At 45.6% G+C, this 19,710-nt stretch overlaps 1 protein-coding gene across 2 annotated transcripts in view; it reads left to right on the forward strand.

Moving 5' to 3' along the window:
- foxp2 (forkhead box P2) overlaps positions 1-19,710 on the forward strand; it is an 83,779-nt gene that overhangs the window by 25,664 nt on the left and 38,405 nt on the right. The window contains exon 2 of one of the 2 annotated variants that reach the window (XM_071201792.1): positions 4,862-5,048. The exons of the other annotated variant lie outside the window; for it this stretch is intronic. Coding sequence (XP_071057893.1) covers positions 4,872-5,048 — 177 coding nt within the window. The 5' untranslated portion in view covers positions 4,862-4,871. The remainder of the gene's footprint in view (positions 1-4,861; positions 5,049-19,710) is intronic. 2 annotated transcript variants of the gene reach the window in all.

Consider the following 19,710-nt stretch of genomic DNA (forward strand, 5'->3'; position numbering starts at 1 on the left):
ATTTTGTAAATATGATTTCTTCAGCCCCCTTTTTTTTCTTTCTCCAAAAGCAATCTTCATTCACCGGTGAGACACTTTTGAAATTCCTCTATCTGAGAGCAGAAACCATTACCATACACAGGTTTATAAGAAGTAGTCATTAATGCTCTTTTATGGTGGCCCTTTAGTGCCAAAAAGGAAGCTTTTAATTCTAAGGCACGGCAGCCTGGCTTGCCTTCCTTAATCCGGGGGACTGGGTTTTGTCGGAGTGGTCCTTTTTCCATCTCCGACTCCAAACTGCCTGCTTGAGGCTGAAGGCTGTAATAAAGTGCTGTGACAACCAGATCAAATTACAGTACACACCCAAGAACAAATAAACATCACAATCAAAGATTCTTAAATGTACGATTTGCCTCGCAGACATGTATCTGATTAAGTCATCTCAAACTTCTTTGTTCTCCATTATCCACATGACATTTATCATTTTCAAATGTTTTAAGCACCATTTTTTTAGTCAGCACATATGTGGCATTTTGATTTATTAAGCAATCTGAAGTATTAAATATGCGAGCCCCTTGCCCTTGCCCAGTAACTTCTTTATTTTGTATGCATAGTAACTTATGGCAATGATGAATTAATTTCACTCAAGCACAGAATCTGTGATTATTTTAAATGGTAACCATATCTCGACTTGATCAGGGAGCTGTGAGGAGTCAGCAGACTGTGAAATGTAATTTCTATTATTATTTTTTTTGTTTTTGATCCTCACAAACCAAAATAATTTTACGCCAGCCACCTGAAACGTGAGCTCTTAATGAACGGGCGTGTGGGATCACAGATTTACGGGTCACTTCCCCCCCCCCCCTCTTTTGTGTCGTCCTAATGAAAATATTTGTTGCAACTCATGCATAAAAAATGAGGGGATGGATCAGTGTCCCTGATAGAGACACAGTGCAGAACATCTTCACACTGAAAATGGATAGGCCCTGAAAGAGTGTCAAGCCTGGTGTGTGTTAACAACGTTACAGTGAGAGTGTGTGTGTGTGTGTGTGTGTGTGTGTGTGTGTGTGTGTGTGTGTGTGTGTGTGTGTGTGTGTGTGTGTGTGTGTGTGTGTGTGTGTGTGTGTGTGTGTGTGTGTGTGTGTGTGTGTGTGTGTGTGTGTGTGTGTGTGTGTGTGTGTTAAATTCCCCAGTGTTCCCAAGACAGTGTTGGGAGACGGCTGTGTATTCCCACTAGATGGATGGCCAGTGTCATAGTGTGTGTTTACCGCACATGATAGAGCGGGAGACAGGCCAGGTAATGAGGCTACATTAAGGGCTTTTAGAGCTCGCAAACAAAGATGGAGGGCTGCTTCTTTCCCCTTTAATGATAGGTGTGTGTGCGTACAAGAGAGCAAGAGAGAGAGGGGCAACGAAAGGCTCGATTCTCCTTACACCTTTTGTTGTGTCACTTCTGGGAAGAAAGAGGAGGGCCAACTGCGTCGTCAGGACCCTTCCTTCAGATTCTGCACCTGATGGAGGAGACAGATTTGCGTAGCGCGAGATTTGAGGGTAAATATTTGCTCGAGCTGAAGAGGAATGGCAAGCAAGGCTATGGTTGCACAAGGAACAAGACAAAAGCTGCTGTTGGTCTGAAGCTTTTTGCAAATAAAGTGTCTATCTCTGCTTCATCAGGAAAAGGAATTCCTCCCCATCGAGCCTCTACCTTGATAGAAATGTCGGGCGACGGTACATTTGGAGAGTTTTCTCCGTCCTTCCCTATCTTTCCTTTACCCGACAACCTAAACACTTAGTATCACTTTCATCTCCCTTCCTAAAGCTATACGTCTACAGCATCAGCAGCGTATCACCAGGCCAATAACAGCCTTCCTCTCTGTTTCCGATCACGATAATAAGCGGTTTCCCTCATTGGAAGATTATGGCTCGAGGAAATAGCATCAAATAGCGGCTGTGTCGAAACGCACCGACACCGGCAATTTATGGCATGTCAAACACACGTGTGGGCAAGCCGGCAGATCGGAGCGAGCGCCCCCAGTCGATACTTTAGCTCGGGGGGGGGGGTGCGACTCCTTCCGACCCAGTTGGTTTAGGACAATCTGGGGTCAGGGCTGGTGTCCCTCAGGGTAGGGGTACGGGCCTGCTGGACTTGTGGAAGGCACACATTTGAAGCACGCATGCATACAGTCACACCCTCAGGTGTTGAGTATTGTCACTATCTGTCTCTCCTGAGTATTGTGTGTGTGAGTGTGTGTGTCACTATCTGTGACACTTCCACTCCCACCCCCCCCCCCGCCCCTCCCCTCCACAGTCAGATCGGCAGCCCGCTCATCATTGCAGCCTGGCTGTGTTTCTAATTGACATTCTAATTGGCAGATTTGAATGCCGCCTTTAGATGGCTAATTAATTTATCTCACCGCTGTCATTAAGGTTAAAGCACCATCTGATCTCTGCGAATATACTTTGCATATATCTGCATTATCATTATTCTGCAGTTGGACATATTGCACAGATTTTTTTTTCCGGAGGAGGGCAATAAGATTATCAGATTAAGCGAGGGTGGGGGGCTTTTATTGTTTGTGTGTTAAATCCAAGTTATGCTTCTTTCTTTTTTTTACCGTGATGTCTCCTTTCTTAATTGTACCTCTGTATTTCACGATATCAATGTTTTATAATCCAAGTACATTAAAAGCAGGTTGGTTATATCAAAGTAGCAATTTCCCTCTGACTTCCGGAGTAGTTTGCATTCAGATGTTATTAAAAATCCTTATTTCCTTGTCTCATATATCTTCAAGTTTTCCGAATACCCATCGCTCGTCCAGGAAAGAAAGGAAGAAAGAAAGCGGGAAAAAAACCCAGGCTCCATTAGAATGTTCATAAAATTGTAGTAAAGGCAATCAGACAGTCTTTCTCTGAATATTTTAAACATTGGGCATGTAAAATGTATGCCTAATTTGAATACTTATTAGCCGGCTGATCTCGGCTGCAGCCTTGAGTTTCTTATGCTGAGATTCATCACCGGATTGGTTGTCACATTGTGCCAGTCTTCCCCCTCTCCCTCCCACTCGCTTTCTCTCTCTTTCACTCTTTTCATCTGTCTCCCTCCGTCACCCCCCACCTTCTCTCTGCTCCTCTCTTTTTTTCCCTTCTTTTTTTCCTGTGTGTGTCTCTCCATCAGTAGTGAGCGGTGTTTAACAGGGGCCTGTTTGTTCACAAGCACGCCTTGTACCGGCCTCTTCCTTATTTACCCGTGTCCCGGGCAGCTGTCGCCCTGCTCTGTGTAACAGCTCAGCCCTGTTTGTTCTCCCCGCCTGGATCCTGTTTATCCTGGCTGTGGACATCCTTTAAGGCCTGTCCTGTATCTGCCCCTCGTCAAACACACACACACACACACACACACACACACACACTGGGAAGGACGCAAACACACTTCTATTAAAACGGTATTTACCGGCCAAAGAATACACACAGTACCCAGGTGGGATGGGCACGAATGCTCTTAAAACACACACACACACACACACACACACACACACACACACACACACACACACACACACACTCACACACACTTTCATAATTATCGTTCTCCGTCTTTTGATGCATGGATGAGCATTATCTGGGGTTGCTCTTGCACATTTTCTTTGAGGTGTAAACATGTGTTTGTTTGTATTTGAAAATGGACACACTGCTGGTAGATTAGGAATCTTCTGAAGCAAACTTTGAAAGAAAGTCTTTTTGTATCTTTTGAAATATTCCTTGTCTAAAATATTAATTAAAAAAAAAATCCACAACAATATTGACGAAATAAAGTCCATGATTCTTGGGCTGCATTTTGTTGCATTTGAGGCTTTTTTTATCCTGATTTATTGTGAGGCTGATGTTGGTCCTTTCTGCCCCAGCGAAGGCACAGAGCATTAAATGCAGGGGGGAAACGATAAAACATTTATTACTGGAGAGAGAGGAGGTAATATGCATAATTTATGCTGTTTTTAGCACAATCATTAGTGATATTCCTGATAGATTTCTTTCCTTTTATTCCTTTCTATTTTATATCTCTTATTCAGGAGTTTTCCATATCTAATAGATGCGGAATTCAAAACCCTATATGTATTGTTGTCGTGCATTACAGATCCCAACGTGTGATTGCAGCTTGGTTTAATTGTTGAGAGATTTTATTAAATATGATAAAACACATAGCTTTGTATTAAAGTAGAGGGGGTATAAAAAGGACTGACATATGGGCATTGTGTCTCTATGGAAGCCTGTGTGGCAGATTTTATTTAGCACACATGACATACCCATTATAGTGTTCATCAGCAGCCCTGCACCATGTGATGTGCCGCCGCCTCCTCCTCCTCCTCCTCTCCTCCACCAAATTTTAATTTTGCATGATTAGCTTTGCGTCATTAGGCAACTCCATTCAGACGCGACACACCGGAAAAAAAAACTGACAGCCTCAAGACGTCAAATATTTTAGGATTGCCCGTGTGTTGAGAACTAAGCGTATGTTCATATTTTATCTTAATTTCCTACAAATGTGGTTTTATTATAAATAAAATGACAACACAGAACACACTTCTTCCTTGCAGCTTACATGGACGCCCAATTTTTACCTCACATTTACCCCACCCATTTGAAACAGCACCAGGACGTGCATCTCTTTGTATTGCTTCATTTACACAATGAATGCATAATTGCTCGTCCTGCATCCCCCCCCCCTTTTCTCCTCCCCCCTCCTCCCTCTTCTTTAAATGCTTTAATTTGCAGAGGGGGATTGAGGGGCTTGATAATGGAAGCGTAAAGAAGGAAAAAAAGAAAGGAGGGAAAAAGGGGGGAACTGTAAGAAGAAGAGCCCTAACCGGTGCCTCTTAATCACTTCTAGGTTTTAAATCATGATGATGCAGGAGTCGGCCACAGAGACAATAAGCAACAGTTCAATGAGTCAAAATGGAATGAGCACCCTAAGCAGCAGCCAATTAGAGGCTGGCAGTAGAGATGGGAGATCAAGCGCTGGTGACACGAGCAGCGAAGTAAGCACAGTCGAGCTGCTGCATCTGCAACAACAGCAGGTAAGTTGTGTTTCTCCCCCGTCTCTCTCCCTCACTCTCACTCTGTCCCCCCCCCCCCACTCTGCTCTCTGCTGAGGGCTTCTCTTCATAGACAGGCGGCACAATGAAATCTGTTTTTATTGTGTATTGTTTGTGTTTTTTTTTCAGTACACGGGGAAGACAAAAAAAAACATGTATTTAATCGGCTGTTTGTGTTGTTTAGTTGCTTGTCAGCCTGAAGCTGTTTGATGGAAATGTTTTTGCACATTCTGTTTTAGTTGTTTGTACATATTTTTGTATTTTATATTTTTTAGAGTTGTCGCAAGGTGAGGTGTGTGTGGAAGCATGTCAACGTGTGTGTGTCAGTGAGAAAGAGAGGCATAGCCGGAGAAAGGGGAAGAATGTGTGCGTTGGAGCATCGTACGGAGCAGTTTGGGAAGCGTGTGTGTGTGTGCGTGTGTGTGTGTGTGTCATGGCAGTGCTGTATCCACCAGAGGGCCTCCTAACTCGGCTCACACACACAGTCCCACCAGCGGCAGAGAAACCTTTGACCGGGACACTTTTGAAAGAATAATTTGCATGCAGTCTCTCTCAACGAGAAAGTCTTTTTTTTGTTGCTTTTGGCGAATATTTTTCCCGTCTCTTTTTCACCTATTGTATTCATTTGACTAAAGTCTTCCGCCGTGTGTCAAATCTTAACTTTCCCTTCTTCGTCTCATGTTGTATTGTTGAGGGTTGAATGCACCGCGGGGGGGTTGTCGGAGGTGACGGTTGGGGGGCAGGAGTTGTGAAAGTCAGTTGCCAGCAGAGTAAAGGAGTCAAGTGTCTCTCGTGTCTTTTCACGGTGAATGATGGCTTTGACAGTTTTGCCAAAAGAGCAGTGGGAGACGAGGTCAGAGGGCCATGCTCCGGGGTTTAGTGTATCGGGGGGGGGGGGGGGGGGGAGGGGACATCGCCGCGGGTTTGTAATGATGCGCGCTGTCCTTCCCCGTTCGTTGGGGAACTTTCATGTTTGTGTGTACTCTTTCGGAGGCAGCTGAAAGCCTGTGGTCAGTTCAGTCGGGAGGGGGGGCAGTACAATAGATGACGAACTGTGTGTCCGCATCTGGGGGGGGGGGGGTTGCAAAATGAAGCATGTCCTGCAGGCTCCTCTCCCCTCCCCTTCCATCCCCCATTCTGCACCCATCCTCCCTCCACAGCACAACCCCAGTGGTCCTGCTGGTGGCTGCTGCAGCGGCATCACAGCACTGTGCCCCCCCCCCCCCCCCCCTCCATTTATCACCACCATTTCTACACACACACACACCTGATTGGGGTCAATTCGCTCCCTCTCTGTCATCACTCTTTTACTTTTGAAGGTGTAGAGGCTTTCTATTTGGAGATGCAGTGCAGATTGAGGGTGGAATAGAACGAGATCGAGAGCAGGATAAGGACTGTCCCATTTTAAAATGTCAAACTATTTTTCGTGTGTTTATGCTATCTTTTTAAGTGCATTTAAGTGCTGCATTATAAATAAAAAGGTGTAAATAATATTGTTCTATTTGGAGATCTGACATAAGACATTCCTAAGATATGTGTAATGGCAGCATAGCAAGCACATGTGTATGTAAATGTTAACTCAAAGAAGCTGTTCCGTTTTTACAAAGAAAGCAAAGACCACAGCACTGAGACAGAAAAACGACGTAAGCATAAAGTGTCTAGTTAAGTCCCAGAGATGGACATACGGCTAAGAGCTCGTAGTGGTGGGTGGATGTGGGGGGGGGGGGGGGTTGTATGACAGTGTGCGCCTTGTAAAGAGGCCAGCCCGAGCCTTCTCCCAACCCAGAGACAGACATATTGAAATGAGCAGTCCAGCTAACAGGTCTCTGGAGGCTTTTTAAAACAGGGGGCCCTGTGCTGTTAACTTCACACACACTTCCTGTGGCGTGCTCACACTCTTTGGCCCGAGAGCGCAGGCCAGCCACAGATGGAATTATTTGCATGCCATTTTTCAGTTATCTCCATCTGATGTTGATACGTGAGTTACATAAGAAGCACGTGTGTGTCCGTCCGTCGCTTGCACCTGCGTGATGCTTTTAAAACATTCCAGCCCACGTCTGATTGAAGGCTGTTGGGTGTAATTTTCCGCCCATATTTGGAATGACATTGAGTGGTCCAGTGGGCATAGGAGCTGCGGTCTCTCATCACGCTGCTGGGGGGATGATTAATAATAAGCACTGATGAATTCTCCATTGTCCCTGTGGGTTCTGCCATTACCTAGCAGCTCCAAAATACCACCTGCAGCTATAATTAGAAAAGCTGCATCTTAAGGTCTCGTAGCCATAGATCGGGCCATATAGGACCCAGATCAAGTTGCACTGGAGACCATGTTCTCATTCTAAAACCCTTTCAATCCACTTGCTTTTATTTTTATCGCACATTCTGTCAACAATGCTGTGAATGCAGTTCAAAGTGAAGGCCACACACAGTTATCCGTGCATCTGACTGATAACCGTCCTATCACAATTGAATTTCCTTGCCCCTAATTTCTGTCAGGGCTTCATCACCCCCGTTCCCAAGGTTGTCTAAATAGACCTAATTTGATTTGAGATCACAGATTAGATACCCACTGTATCTGATTGCAATTTGCCAGCTGCAGATATGTATCAGAGCAAATGGTGAATGTCGCTGTGCCCTAATTACTACGCTGAAATGATCACTATAAAAGCTCCCTCGTAAAGAATTGTGCTGAGCTCATATTACCAATCAATTCATGTCTGTCTTGTGTTTTGATATCATATGCTGCTGTGTGTACAAGGCAGCCATGCATTGATCTTCGGATCCATACCATAATGTCCCGTAATGAGGCTGTTAGTTGATTACAGTGGTGTGTAGACTTAATCCTGCCAGGGTTATCAGTGGGATTGATGAGCCAATACTCGGGACTGCTGCCCCCCCTGTAAATGGGCTCCCTACTGTACGGAGTGTATTGATATTCAGAGCGAGGTGGAGGCTTATCTGCTGTGTGGTCGGGTCAGTTGTTTGAAGACCTTCCGCCACTACAACTAGGGCTGCACCATTTTGGAAGAATACCTCTTGACTGATATTGCAATTGTGAACTGATTCGCAATATGGGAGGGATTGAACCTGTTTCTCTTTATCATTGAAACATATATGAAAGCATCATGGCGTTATTTTTCAAACGGATCTGTACCAAACAACTATGTTTTATTAAGTCTATGGGGCCGGGATATCTCTGCAACACCTCAATACTATACGATTATATTTTAACATATTTAGCCTTTACCAAATATTGTGCATCCTGCCATTTTAATATTGCACCAGTTTAGATTAATTCTTAAAACTACTTTTCATCCACATAACTTGACTTGAACTCAGACTTCACTTTGCTTTACAGATCCGAAATAAAACTTTTTTTATTATTCTTTGCTTGTGGTTGTTTATCGTCAATCCTGTGCTTTTTTTTTTAAATTTTCATTGTGTTTATGAGCACAGTCGTTTATTTAATTTAGCTCAAATATTGCACTTTACAAGCTGGTAGAGTTTGACATGTTGGTAAACTGGTTAGCTGCAGACACGGGCGCACACGATGCAGCAAAGTGCAAACGATCCAGCCCCCAAATGACTGCCGCATTTTGACATCAATTACAATAAGTGCGCCAAGGTGCCATCTTACTTCCAGGCTACCCCTGTCGCTGCACGAGAGCTAGGCAGTGGTCCAACTAGAGAGTGACAGCAATTAACCTGCCTTCCTAGCTGTTTGGCTGCAGGAAATGGAAGGGAGTGACAGCAAGTGATGGGTACTATTTAGGGTTTAGGGGCAAATGGAATTCTCCCTAAAATGAAAGTCATTAGGGAGAAAGTTACCCCACAAACACAGGACTACATGAATGTGTGTGTGTGTCACCTCCTTCTTTTGACAACTCAAGTTTGTTGTGTAGCGTAGTTAAATTCTTAAAATACTGCCACACATTGCTCACCCTCCATCACCGCTCACAAACAAGCCTCAAGCATCTTCCTCCCTTTGCCCTTCACCTGCCTCTCTCCGTTTGACACACACACACACACACACACACACACACACACACACACACACACACACACACACACACACACACACACCTAAGATGCAAATCTAGGCTTTGCCCTTGAGCATAATTTAAAGGCCTAATCACCCAGACTGTCCCTTTGGATGGAATAGGGAAGGAGGGAGGAAGGGAGGATGGTGTCTCTCATTTGCACCCTTACACAAAGAAGCTCATTAGGTTTATCTTCCAGGCCTGAGATTGCCCCACTCAACTGTGTAAATAAGACACCGGCCCGGGCCTGATGCATCAATCACCTCTCAGGACAGGAGACAGACCTGCGCTGAAATATGAACGATTTCATAAAGGGGCCTTTTGTTAACCGTCATCATCTGTTTGAAGATAAGGGCTTCCTGTAAAGGCTGGAGGAGCATTAGGGAAGCAGCGTGTACTGTATGTCTTATTTCCCCTTTCACTGGAAGGACCCTGGCAGTCCTTGTGTCTGACTTATTTACAATGAGAGCCATCCTTCTTTTTATTTCAAGCCTGTCCCTACAGAATAGGACATACAGGTCTGTGATATATAGGCCTGTAGTCCCCCCCTCTGCGATGACACTGAAGATATAGGGTGTGAATGACAGCACAGCCACTGTTTGCTCACCCTTCCCCAGACAAAACACAGCATTATTCTATTATCTATCCAGACGCCACTTCCTCCTCATCCTATCCCCTTCTTTCTCCCCTCCGTCTCATTCTTCATCTCGAGGAAACCGGGTGCTGTCCGTCTATGTTTAAGACACATTACATGTGGCCTCCTGGAATTTACAGTGGCGCTCTCCCAGTAACTCCATTTCGCACCGGAGTCCCCGGAGAGCACGGCGAAATGTCAAGCTGCACGGCTTGAAAGAGAGACGAGGAGAAAGGGACAGAGAGCGCGAGCGGTGCAGGAGTTGAGAAGAGAGGATGATGGAGATAGACAGAGGGAAATCTGCTGGAAATAAACACTTATGGCTATTTTATGCTCAAGCAGAGCTGTGGCAGTGTGTGCAGGTCGGGGTGCAGCATCGGTAGAGACGTACACTGTGTGTGTGTTGCCACAGAATGTCAGATCAATGCTACTGGCTGAGACAAGCTCATATGACAATACATACAGACAAAGCATGCACATTACCATCTTCCTTTATGTTAATGGGAATAGTAAATGCATTAAGGGGACACCAGTTGACATCATTCAGTCTATATAAGGCCTTTTGTTTGACCTTTTTTCCCTTTCTTTCTCCGTGTAGCGCATTAGCCCAGTGATAAATGAACTGGGTCAGGGTTAACCACCTCAGTGTAAATAAGAGGCAGCCATAGTCCTGCAGTCTCCAGCCAACCCCAGTTACAGACCGGGATCAATGGCCACTTCACAACTCATTTCCTTTTACGCCTCCCTAACTGCCCCGCTCCAGCTCTGGGAAATAAATGGCCCTGGATCTATAAGTCCACTCACACACACACACATACACATACACAGGCGTGCATACACACTCATAGGAACACACACTCTGAATGGACTGAGCAATTGCTCCAGCTCGATACCCTCCGCCATAATTTATTTGCCTGGGTGGTGAATGGCGCATCATCTCACAATCGAAAACAGGCATTCTGTCATTGTTTGTTGCCACTCCCCTGTCGGCGGCTTAAACAGAGTACCCGTCGTTAATATGTGGGGTGGAGTGCTGCTGTCACCCACAGCCCGCACGTACACATGTAAATGTCTCTGTTTATGTGGAGTTAACAGGAGAAAACACGCTTCCCGATGCACACAAGGTAACGCGTCGCCGTCTGCTTTTTCTCCAAAATGCTTCCCTCCCCCCCCCCACGGAAAAAGGCAAGTGGCTTATAGTCATTTGATAGGCCACGACACCGCTATCCATTTAACAGAGCTTAAAAATCCTACATATGCATATGCCGGGGTGTCTTAAGCTGACAACCAAAAGACAGGATTTGCTAGAAGGCAGCTTTGGAGTGTTGTGAATTTAACAAGCATGTCTAGCATTACAGTTCCTCTCCGCCTTATCCATGAATAGTAACAAATCAGACTCTGAAACGCATGCCTGATGGTTTGTTGTGTGTACCCCCCCCGCCCTAACTAATATTCAAATGACTTCAAATCTGGTTAAGACCATAAAGTATTTGCATCGTTAATGTCACTGTACTTTCCGTAGATTCTCGACTAACACATCCAGGTATCATCGCCAATTTATTTCTTGTTGCAACTCTCTGTTGCTCCGATTCCCTTCATCCCTGACCCATTTCTGAATATATAAATGGCTATTCCCAAGTTGTTTGTAGCTGCCAACAGGGGAGATGCTCTGTACGCATTGCCCTCCAAACACTGTATACATATGTAAGAGAGCCAGCCGGGCCCTGAGCCCTCGCCTCTTCACAGCTTTTCATAGAAATGCAGTAAATAAGCTCAGGCCGTGGGGAATTGAAGGCTCCAAACAGACGAACTGACTGACATGTCACTTAGCGCTGGCTTTGGCTCTCTTCACTGCAGGCTTTAGAGCCCAAGCTGCCGGCTTTTATTGGGTATCAGCCAAGGTCGGGCCCTCACTTTACTGTCATCTGTATCACTTGTGTTTTTATGTGTGGGTAAATAGTGCAAACAGTTTGACACGTGAAGTCTGGGGAGGTGATTTATAGGAAATCCGCTTACAATCAAGTCCTTCCGGAAGACCAACTGAACATTTGTTTTGGGCAGATACAGAGAGTGAGATGTACTCTCTCGCCTGAGGTTAATGATGGAAGTCGCAGTAGGAATCCATTGAGATAGACAGGCCTGCTCTCTCCAGCCCGGGGGTCCCGCAAACAGCCTGCCATTCCTCATCAAGACCCAACCGCTGCTTATTTACACACACTGCGGGACTCAACTCGCACGAATTGATCAGCGATAGCAGTGGAAAGCTGCTTGTTCCACCCTGATAAAAGTCACGCCCATGAGCATATGCAGAACATGCTTTGTGGGCATATGCGCGGCACTTCAAGCTTGACTAGACACTAAGCTGATATTGGTTTCACGCTTGAGTCCATGGTGCGAAATCTTCCAATTGAAACCCGGAGATTTGATTGTTTCGGCGTATGCATTTATCAGAAGTTTACACGATAAATATACATTAGCCGGGTGGCTTGGCCATGCGTGGTATTGTTTCAGCGATACTGTTCTTCATGCATTCCCTTCTACCTGTTTGGACTTCATCATCCAATTTTCTCTGAACCTGATAATCATAATTGGCACAAAACTTTAAATGGATGTATCGGAGTCTGGTGCATCGTTAGTAGCATTTCTCTCAGAGAGGACGTGTGTCTTTGTTGACTCACGTTTGAAATGTGTAAAGAGAGCATCCTTCTCAAAATCCCTGAAAACGGCATTTTCCCATTCTTTGTGTTAACTCGCTGTACCATGACATAATTCTCACACTCAGAAGTTGAGGTCTCTACAATATGTGTAAAACAACCCCCACCCCCCGTGGCTTATTCCTGACTTAATTTTGTAATGCCTTCACTGCAGTCCTAAATGATATGTCATTTATCTTTCATACACATTTCAACCAGGGGTTTTATGTTCTTAATAACTTCTGTAATTGTTCTGTCCTTGTGCCGCGTGCTATGAAGGGAGTCATCATGCTTTTGGCACATTTATCAAATCCCACGAAATAAATAAAAAAACTGCCGAAAAGGGGCCCCTTTCCTCACACAGCCGGACTAAGTGTGCGACAGAGTGATACATTTTCTTGTTAGGAGAAATTACATCCACTAACTTGAGCTACTTCAGCATGAAATTGAAAAAGAAGCATTTCTTGTGAATTTCCATTCTTGATTCAATGAAAGATGTAGATTAGCCCGATGGAAAAGGGCGTTGAACAAGAATGAAACTAAAGAAGTATGACTCTGCTCAGAAGCGTGATATAGGCGGCTGTTGGAAAGGGCTTTGTTTATGGAAGTAGGGCTCAGTCAGGCTGCTGCAAGATTAAAGAAAAAAAAACATCTCTCTCCATCTTTGCCTGTCTGTGTGTGTTTGTGTGTATATGTGGCATATAGTAATGTATTCAACACAAACCTTATACATTTGTACATGTGTATCACTCTCCAAGCCTTATCCCAGTGACAGTCTGTGCTCTTGATAGCTCCATCCCGGCATCTTTGTCTCACTTTCACACAAACACACACATGTACACACGTGCTAACACATTTCACCAGACCCAGCTCAGTCTCGCAGCCCGTTCTGGTGGAGGTGAGGGTGGTGGTGGGGGGGGGGGGGAACACTGATTGATAGGCGCTGGGTGTCAGAGTGGAAGGCAGATAACTATATCTTCTACAGCTCACTTAAAGGTCAAACACACATCGCTGTAATTGGAATATTCACAAGAAGACAACCAGCAAGGTACAATGCGGGGTGAAGGGACGAAGAGGTGGAGGAGGAGGTGGAGGAGGAGCACAGGAAAATACGGATGTTACATAAGCAGATTGAGAGAGAAGAGGGGAAGTTACGGTGATCCATGAACCTTACGCGGGCAGATGCCAGGACTAGTCATTGAGTGTATCTTCAAGGGAGTGAAGGAAACATCACCCCCAAAGGAGAGCAGTCCTCATGGAGAGGAGCGAGGACTCATGGCAACACAAACATACACTTTTAAATACATAATGGCTGTTAATCACACTTTAGAAAGTCCTCTTTAGAAATAAAAGTGTGTTAAGTGTGTGTCACTTCAGCCGCAGAACAGATCCAGGGCCAGCGCGCGAGGTAAGGTCGTTTACAGTGAAGGTCATAGTGCTCTCTCATCGACCCTGCAACAGGGTAACAATTAGACTCAGCACTTGAACCTGAGCTCTGCGCCATGAGACAGACAGACACTCGCACTATTGACCTGCAACAGCAGACCCCCCCCCCCCCCCCCCCAAGACAGGATCTCATGTACACACGTGCACGAAGCAGGCTTGGTTTACACATGCACACGGTTGAAATGATATCAACCCCCTTTTTTAGCCATTTTCCCTGGCACTGCTGCTTTTCGTAATCATTGTTTCTGTGTAGGATGTGAGTCTTATTCTGTGGTTTAATGGAGGGTAAACACACTTAAATGCAGTTTACCAACTCAGGATGCAGCACCCTTTTATTTACCGCCGTAGCCCCGGTCTTTATGTTTTTGCAAGTGTCTCGTATGCAGACGTTTGTGTCAGCACATTCATCACCCCTTCAGTGTCTATTAGTATTGGCATCGTGCGCAGAACAAGCTTCTCCCCCGGCGGCTGCTTGTTCTCCGGTGCCGCAGTCAGAACGCGAGTCGCCTCTGGCCATATTTTTTTGAAATGAGAGCTTCTTAATAAGGCCTTGTCAACAAAAGACAGACGCAAGCAACTTCGCGCTGTGTCTCAGAACGATGGGAAAGCACTGAAATACATTCGTGTTCAAGCTACATCGAGACAGTATGACACTTATTCTACTTCCCTTCTCACCATTCCACTTTTTCCACTTAGCTCAGCCGCTTCTTTCTACGACGCCTGGCTCGAATGGAACATTTCATATCAGCTATTCATCCAGCTGTGTGACCTCCACTCGCCTGGAACTGTGAAAAAGAGAGGGATCATAATCACCTGAAGGGGAAATGAAGCGCTTCAGCAGAGAGAACGAGTGTGTGAGAGAGGGACAATGTGTGTATTTGTGTGTTTTTTTGTGTGCGTCGCTGCACGGTTGGGGTTGAGGTGTGCTGCACAGATGAACACTTATACCTTTGCTTCTACAAAGAGATCACTTGACCTCACACACTGCCCACCTCAAACACATAAACACTCCTCTGCCTTCGTCCTCCCACACAAATACCTTCTCTCTGTCCGTCTCCATTTCTCTTCCTCTCTGTCTCTTTGTGATGGTATATTGTGGTAGCTGTCAGTTGTCGGGCTCTAAAGGACTTCCCTTTGAGCTGCAGTAGATAAAGGGCGTCTCTGAATGGGCCTGCTGTCTCCTTATCTAAACGCAGCGCTACAGCACAGGTCAAAGTGAAGACGAAAGCCACGAGCGGAGACAGCACCAGGTGTGGTAAATTGAATTGATGTACGGACAGAGACAAGTCTCTGAAAGCTAATAAGCAAGTATTTAAAATCTTGCCACATCTGGACACAAATGGAAATAAGTGTGGTGAGGTATTTCAAACCGAATGAAAAAAAAAACGCATTTCTGGGTTAAAGTTCAGCGCGAATTCCCCTCCCTTCCGAGAACACATATATCATTTTATTTGCACAGAATATCCATGGCGATAACAGCAGGAGGTGGTATGTCGGTGAGTGTTAGCGGTTGCGGTGAATGACAGCAGGTCATGTTCTGTTATTGCTGGCACGGCTTCCCGACGTCTCGCACACACACATGTCGGTGCATATGCACTCTTCAACTCCCGCTCACAGACATAAACACACACTATCTGTGATGGGCAAAACAGACGGGTGTTTTGTCTTCGTTAGTGGAAAAATAGGTGTGGGTTTACACAATTGAGCCCCAAGCCCCTCCTACAGCAGCTTTCTTCCTGGGGTAGGAGCAAATTCATCTCGTCAATCCTCCCGGGAGGGTGTAGCTATGCAGCTCTGTTTACTGTGGCAGAAAGTTAATATAAATTTTCATCAGTGGGGGAAGTTTACACATATGATTCTATTTGTCCTTCATTATTAGCACCTGAGTCTGGGGCTGGGGAGGCATAATTGTCTACAGACACAGACCAAATAGATGCAAGGGAAAGGCAAATAAGCACACCCCAAAAATAATTTGATGCTTGTGTGTTACAATCCTCCACCCTAGGAATTCGTAATCTAGAGAATCAATAAACAAGGAGTGAGAGACGTGGGAGATTGAGGGGGAGAGAAAGACAGAGATGAGAGGATGAAATGAATAATATGAGCTATGAGGAGAAGAGAAAGACTTTGAATTCAAAGTGCAGTGAGGAGGTGAAGAGAGCAAACAATCAATATGGAAGGTTTTCTTGACAAACACCTTTTATGTACCTTTGAGAAAAGAGCCCGCGACAACAAATGAGCACAAGCAGGTTCACATTTTTGGAGAGCCGTAGTAGCTGAGTGAGATATTAGAGTGGGACACAGAAGCCCATTGTTCTGCTGGATAGCTTTACCTCCATCCTGAGGCCAGAGCAGATTCTCCATGGACCTCTCCCTCCTTTCCTCTCCCGCCCTTTTTCACTTCAGACTGTTGATTTATTGAGTCATACATTAAAATGCTCATTACTCCTACAGACTTTCCAAATTCCCCGTTTCTCCTCTGCATTTTGGGGTCCCACTACCCCAGCAGGTATTGGAGCCAGACAATCAAAATAGGAGCAAAGGAAAAGGAGTGTAGGTGGAGCTACAGTATGGTTGATTTTCCCATATCCATTGTATACACTTCAATTCTTAGCTATTCCCTTTGCATGTAGCTTGAAACTAAATCAAAACCATTGGGCTTTGTGTGGGCTACATGGATGCAGTAAAGCAGTGACCACCAACTGGCGGCCCGCGGGCCACATCCGGCCCGCCAGACATTCTCATCCGGCCCGCACGACGGGGGTGACTGTGGCGTTGGCGGAGTGGTTACTGCGTTCGCCCCCCACTAGTTTTTTTTTTTTACAACGTCTCGTGAGTAATGTGCAGTACCGGAGTCCAACAGAGAGGCAGCAGCTGTTGGACAGTAGACTGCGTACTGCGAAACCTTCCCTGCCCTGAAGAAGAAGTGATCCTTTGTTGTGAAGAGTCTGCTTTGTGCGCTCCGCAGCACAGCAGTAGCCCCGCTGCGACAGAGTCCAACAGAGAGGCAGGAGCTGCGGGACAGTAGCCTAGAAGTGATCCTTCATTAGTGTGAAGAGTCTGCTAAGCTTTATGCACCCCGCAGTACCTGAGCGTGCTCCACTAGCCCCCCCCCGAAAGTGTCTATTGGATACATTTTGGCCCTTGGACAAATGTAGTTGGTGATCCCTGCAGTAAAGGAACTCAGTCTGCAGCCGTTGTCCAGGCCCCGGTGCCTCCTCTTAAGTTCTGACCTTTATAAAAGGATAGGAGTCTGTCTACTCCCTCGGCCAGGTTACTTCAGAGATAAATTGCAACCATAAAAAACCTAGGCATATAGTAACTGCATTGACTTAACGGTAAGCGTTTAAACTATAATCATTCGAAAAGTTAAGGAATCACGGTTGCCCTTTGTTCCGACACGATATAGAGGAACTCCAATCTGAGGTTTGAGCTCCCAAAGTGTTACATTGTCCAAATAAACTTCATTGTCAGGAAAGACTCTGTAATCTCAACCAAACCAGCTGCATCCATTCTCCTATTCCCGCATGGAGCCTGCTTGGGGCCCCTGCAGTTCTGACTATGTTCCACTGCTTGTTTTCGGGCCCCACTTTTGTATTCCGACATTGTATGGGACATCTTATCCTTCTTCCCTTCTCTTCTCATTTGTCTATCCTCTCCAGCCAGCCCCTCCAAATCCGTATCCATCCATCCATCTGCCCTGAATCCACTTATATAAAGAGATAGGGTGTAAATATTTTGGTGTGGAGTGTCAGCGCGTATCTCCCCTGCCAGAGGGGCCGGCAGCCTCAGTCCAATCAGCCATGTTTGTTTGTTCAGCTTAAACTGTGTGTGCCTTGTTTTCCGTGGCTTGTGACTCCCTCCAGCGAGAATAAAGTGTCACACTTGTTCTTTTTTGCCTTCCCCCCCCCCCTCCCTCCCTCGCCGTCTGTGTTTCCTGGAAGCGAAGATAGATAAGCCCCAAAGTGTGTATTTGTGTGCTTATTCACGCATCAAGAGAGTGTGTATGTGTGTGAGTTGTCAAAGCTGTCAGCATGACTGTTGTTCTGGCCTACAGCCTAGTGTCGAACAGCAGCCGTGCAACAAACACAAAACATCTGTTCTGCACACCACGGTAAAAATATCGTGATGCAACCCATTTTCTATTGATCAACCAACAATACGCCGTGTTTACAGCCACTTTCCGGAACATGTCAACATCTGCAAATACTTACCTGTTGAGGGAAGCTTATTTCACAGCAGTGTCGTCATTCCAGGATCTACTTTTCCAACTAATTAAAACAACTCCCGACGTGACCTAAGTCAGGAAGTGATCTGCGCTGTCCAAACACAATGTCACAGCCCCTCACATATATCCAATTCCAATGTCATGGCTGCAAATCTCCAGGTGGATTTTGAAAGAGTGACATTCTCAGTGGACAGCTTATTTCCTGCACGCACCCCTCCTTCCAAGCACACAAAATAAGCAATCTGGAGATTTGTAATGCTTTTTTCCGGGCCTGCTAATGTATGTCATGCTTGTTTAAGATCTTTGCATGCTCCTTACAAAGGTGCATTGTGATAGGTGTTCCTTATTACCCTGCTCTGTATAGAGTCTAAACACTGGTGGCTGGGAGAGTGGAGGATAGTGGGAGGGAGGCATGAATGGCTGATATGTTTTTTTTCCTCTGTCAGTCTCTCCTCACTCTCTCCCTCTCCGGTGATCTCTGCATGCCTATTAATGTAGCAGAGGAATGCCTGTGTAAACATTCTTGTTTCTCAGTCCGTTTCGCATAATAGTCGCCTGTATCGCCTTTCTCCTGACCCCACTATCTGAAACCAATTACACCAGATCCATTTGGGCTGAATCTTATTTTCATAAGGATCTCCGCGTCGCCGTCTCGGTCGCTCGGTGTGTTATTTTCCCTCCTCTTATTTTTTTTTCCAACCTCAGTGATGGGTATCAACATCAAATATGCCTCTGAGTGCCTTGTTATTTATATAGCAGGGCCCGGCTCTTTCTCTCTCCCCCTGTGTCTGGCTCCTTCTGAAGAATGTGTCACATTGTGCTGTTTATACAATGTGTGCATTAATAGACTGGGGATGTCATTTTTCCGTGCATAGCAACGCAGGTTAAATAGACGCTGCGCCTCCACTCGTCTGTGTTTTTGTCCGCTCCGGCGGCTCTTCAGCAAACTTTTGATGACTTTCCTTGGCGTTTTGCACTTTTTGTGTGCTTTGAGATGAGCTCCAGCTTGTGGAGTGGGAAGTGGGTGGCACAAATTGGTGCTTTTTACTGTAATGGCTGAATACACCGAGCCAGTGTAAGTGAGCGGACAGGGCTTCTTTTTTTTTTTTTTACCTTTTACCGGAGCAACTCGAGCTAACCCCACTTCTTCAGATAAAGCACTCTGGGAAAAGTTTGGCTGGTGTTGATAAGGTCTGTGTAATGTTTGGAGAATACTTTTTACGCAGCCCGAACAGACTTCCTTTCTAATAAGCCGGGTGACGTTGATCTTCCTGCCTCACCCCGTCCATTTGCCTGCCGTGGATATTGGAAACGGCGTTAAAAACGTCTTTCTTCTTAACCGTGTGTAACATATGGATTGGCTCTCTTGACTTTGAGTCATTATTGATTCGCACATGGATAAACATTTCCTCCTCACAGCTACTTTGGCTTGCCTTCATCAAGCAGCCTTCCCTCTCTGACTACTGTGTGCAGGACTCAATAAACCTTATAATTACTTTGATTCACCAATCACGGGCAAATTAATTAGGCCCCGTGTTCTAATTAGCGACGTGATTGGCCGCATTCAAGGAATGTGTTTTGTCTCTTGCCTTCAGTAAAAGGA

This window comes from Pseudochaenichthys georgianus, chromosome 23 (genome assembly GCF_902827115.2).
Source record: "Pseudochaenichthys georgianus chromosome 23, fPseGeo1.2, whole genome shotgun sequence".
NCBI lineage: Eukaryota > Metazoa > Chordata > Actinopteri > Perciformes > Channichthyidae > Pseudochaenichthys > Pseudochaenichthys georgianus.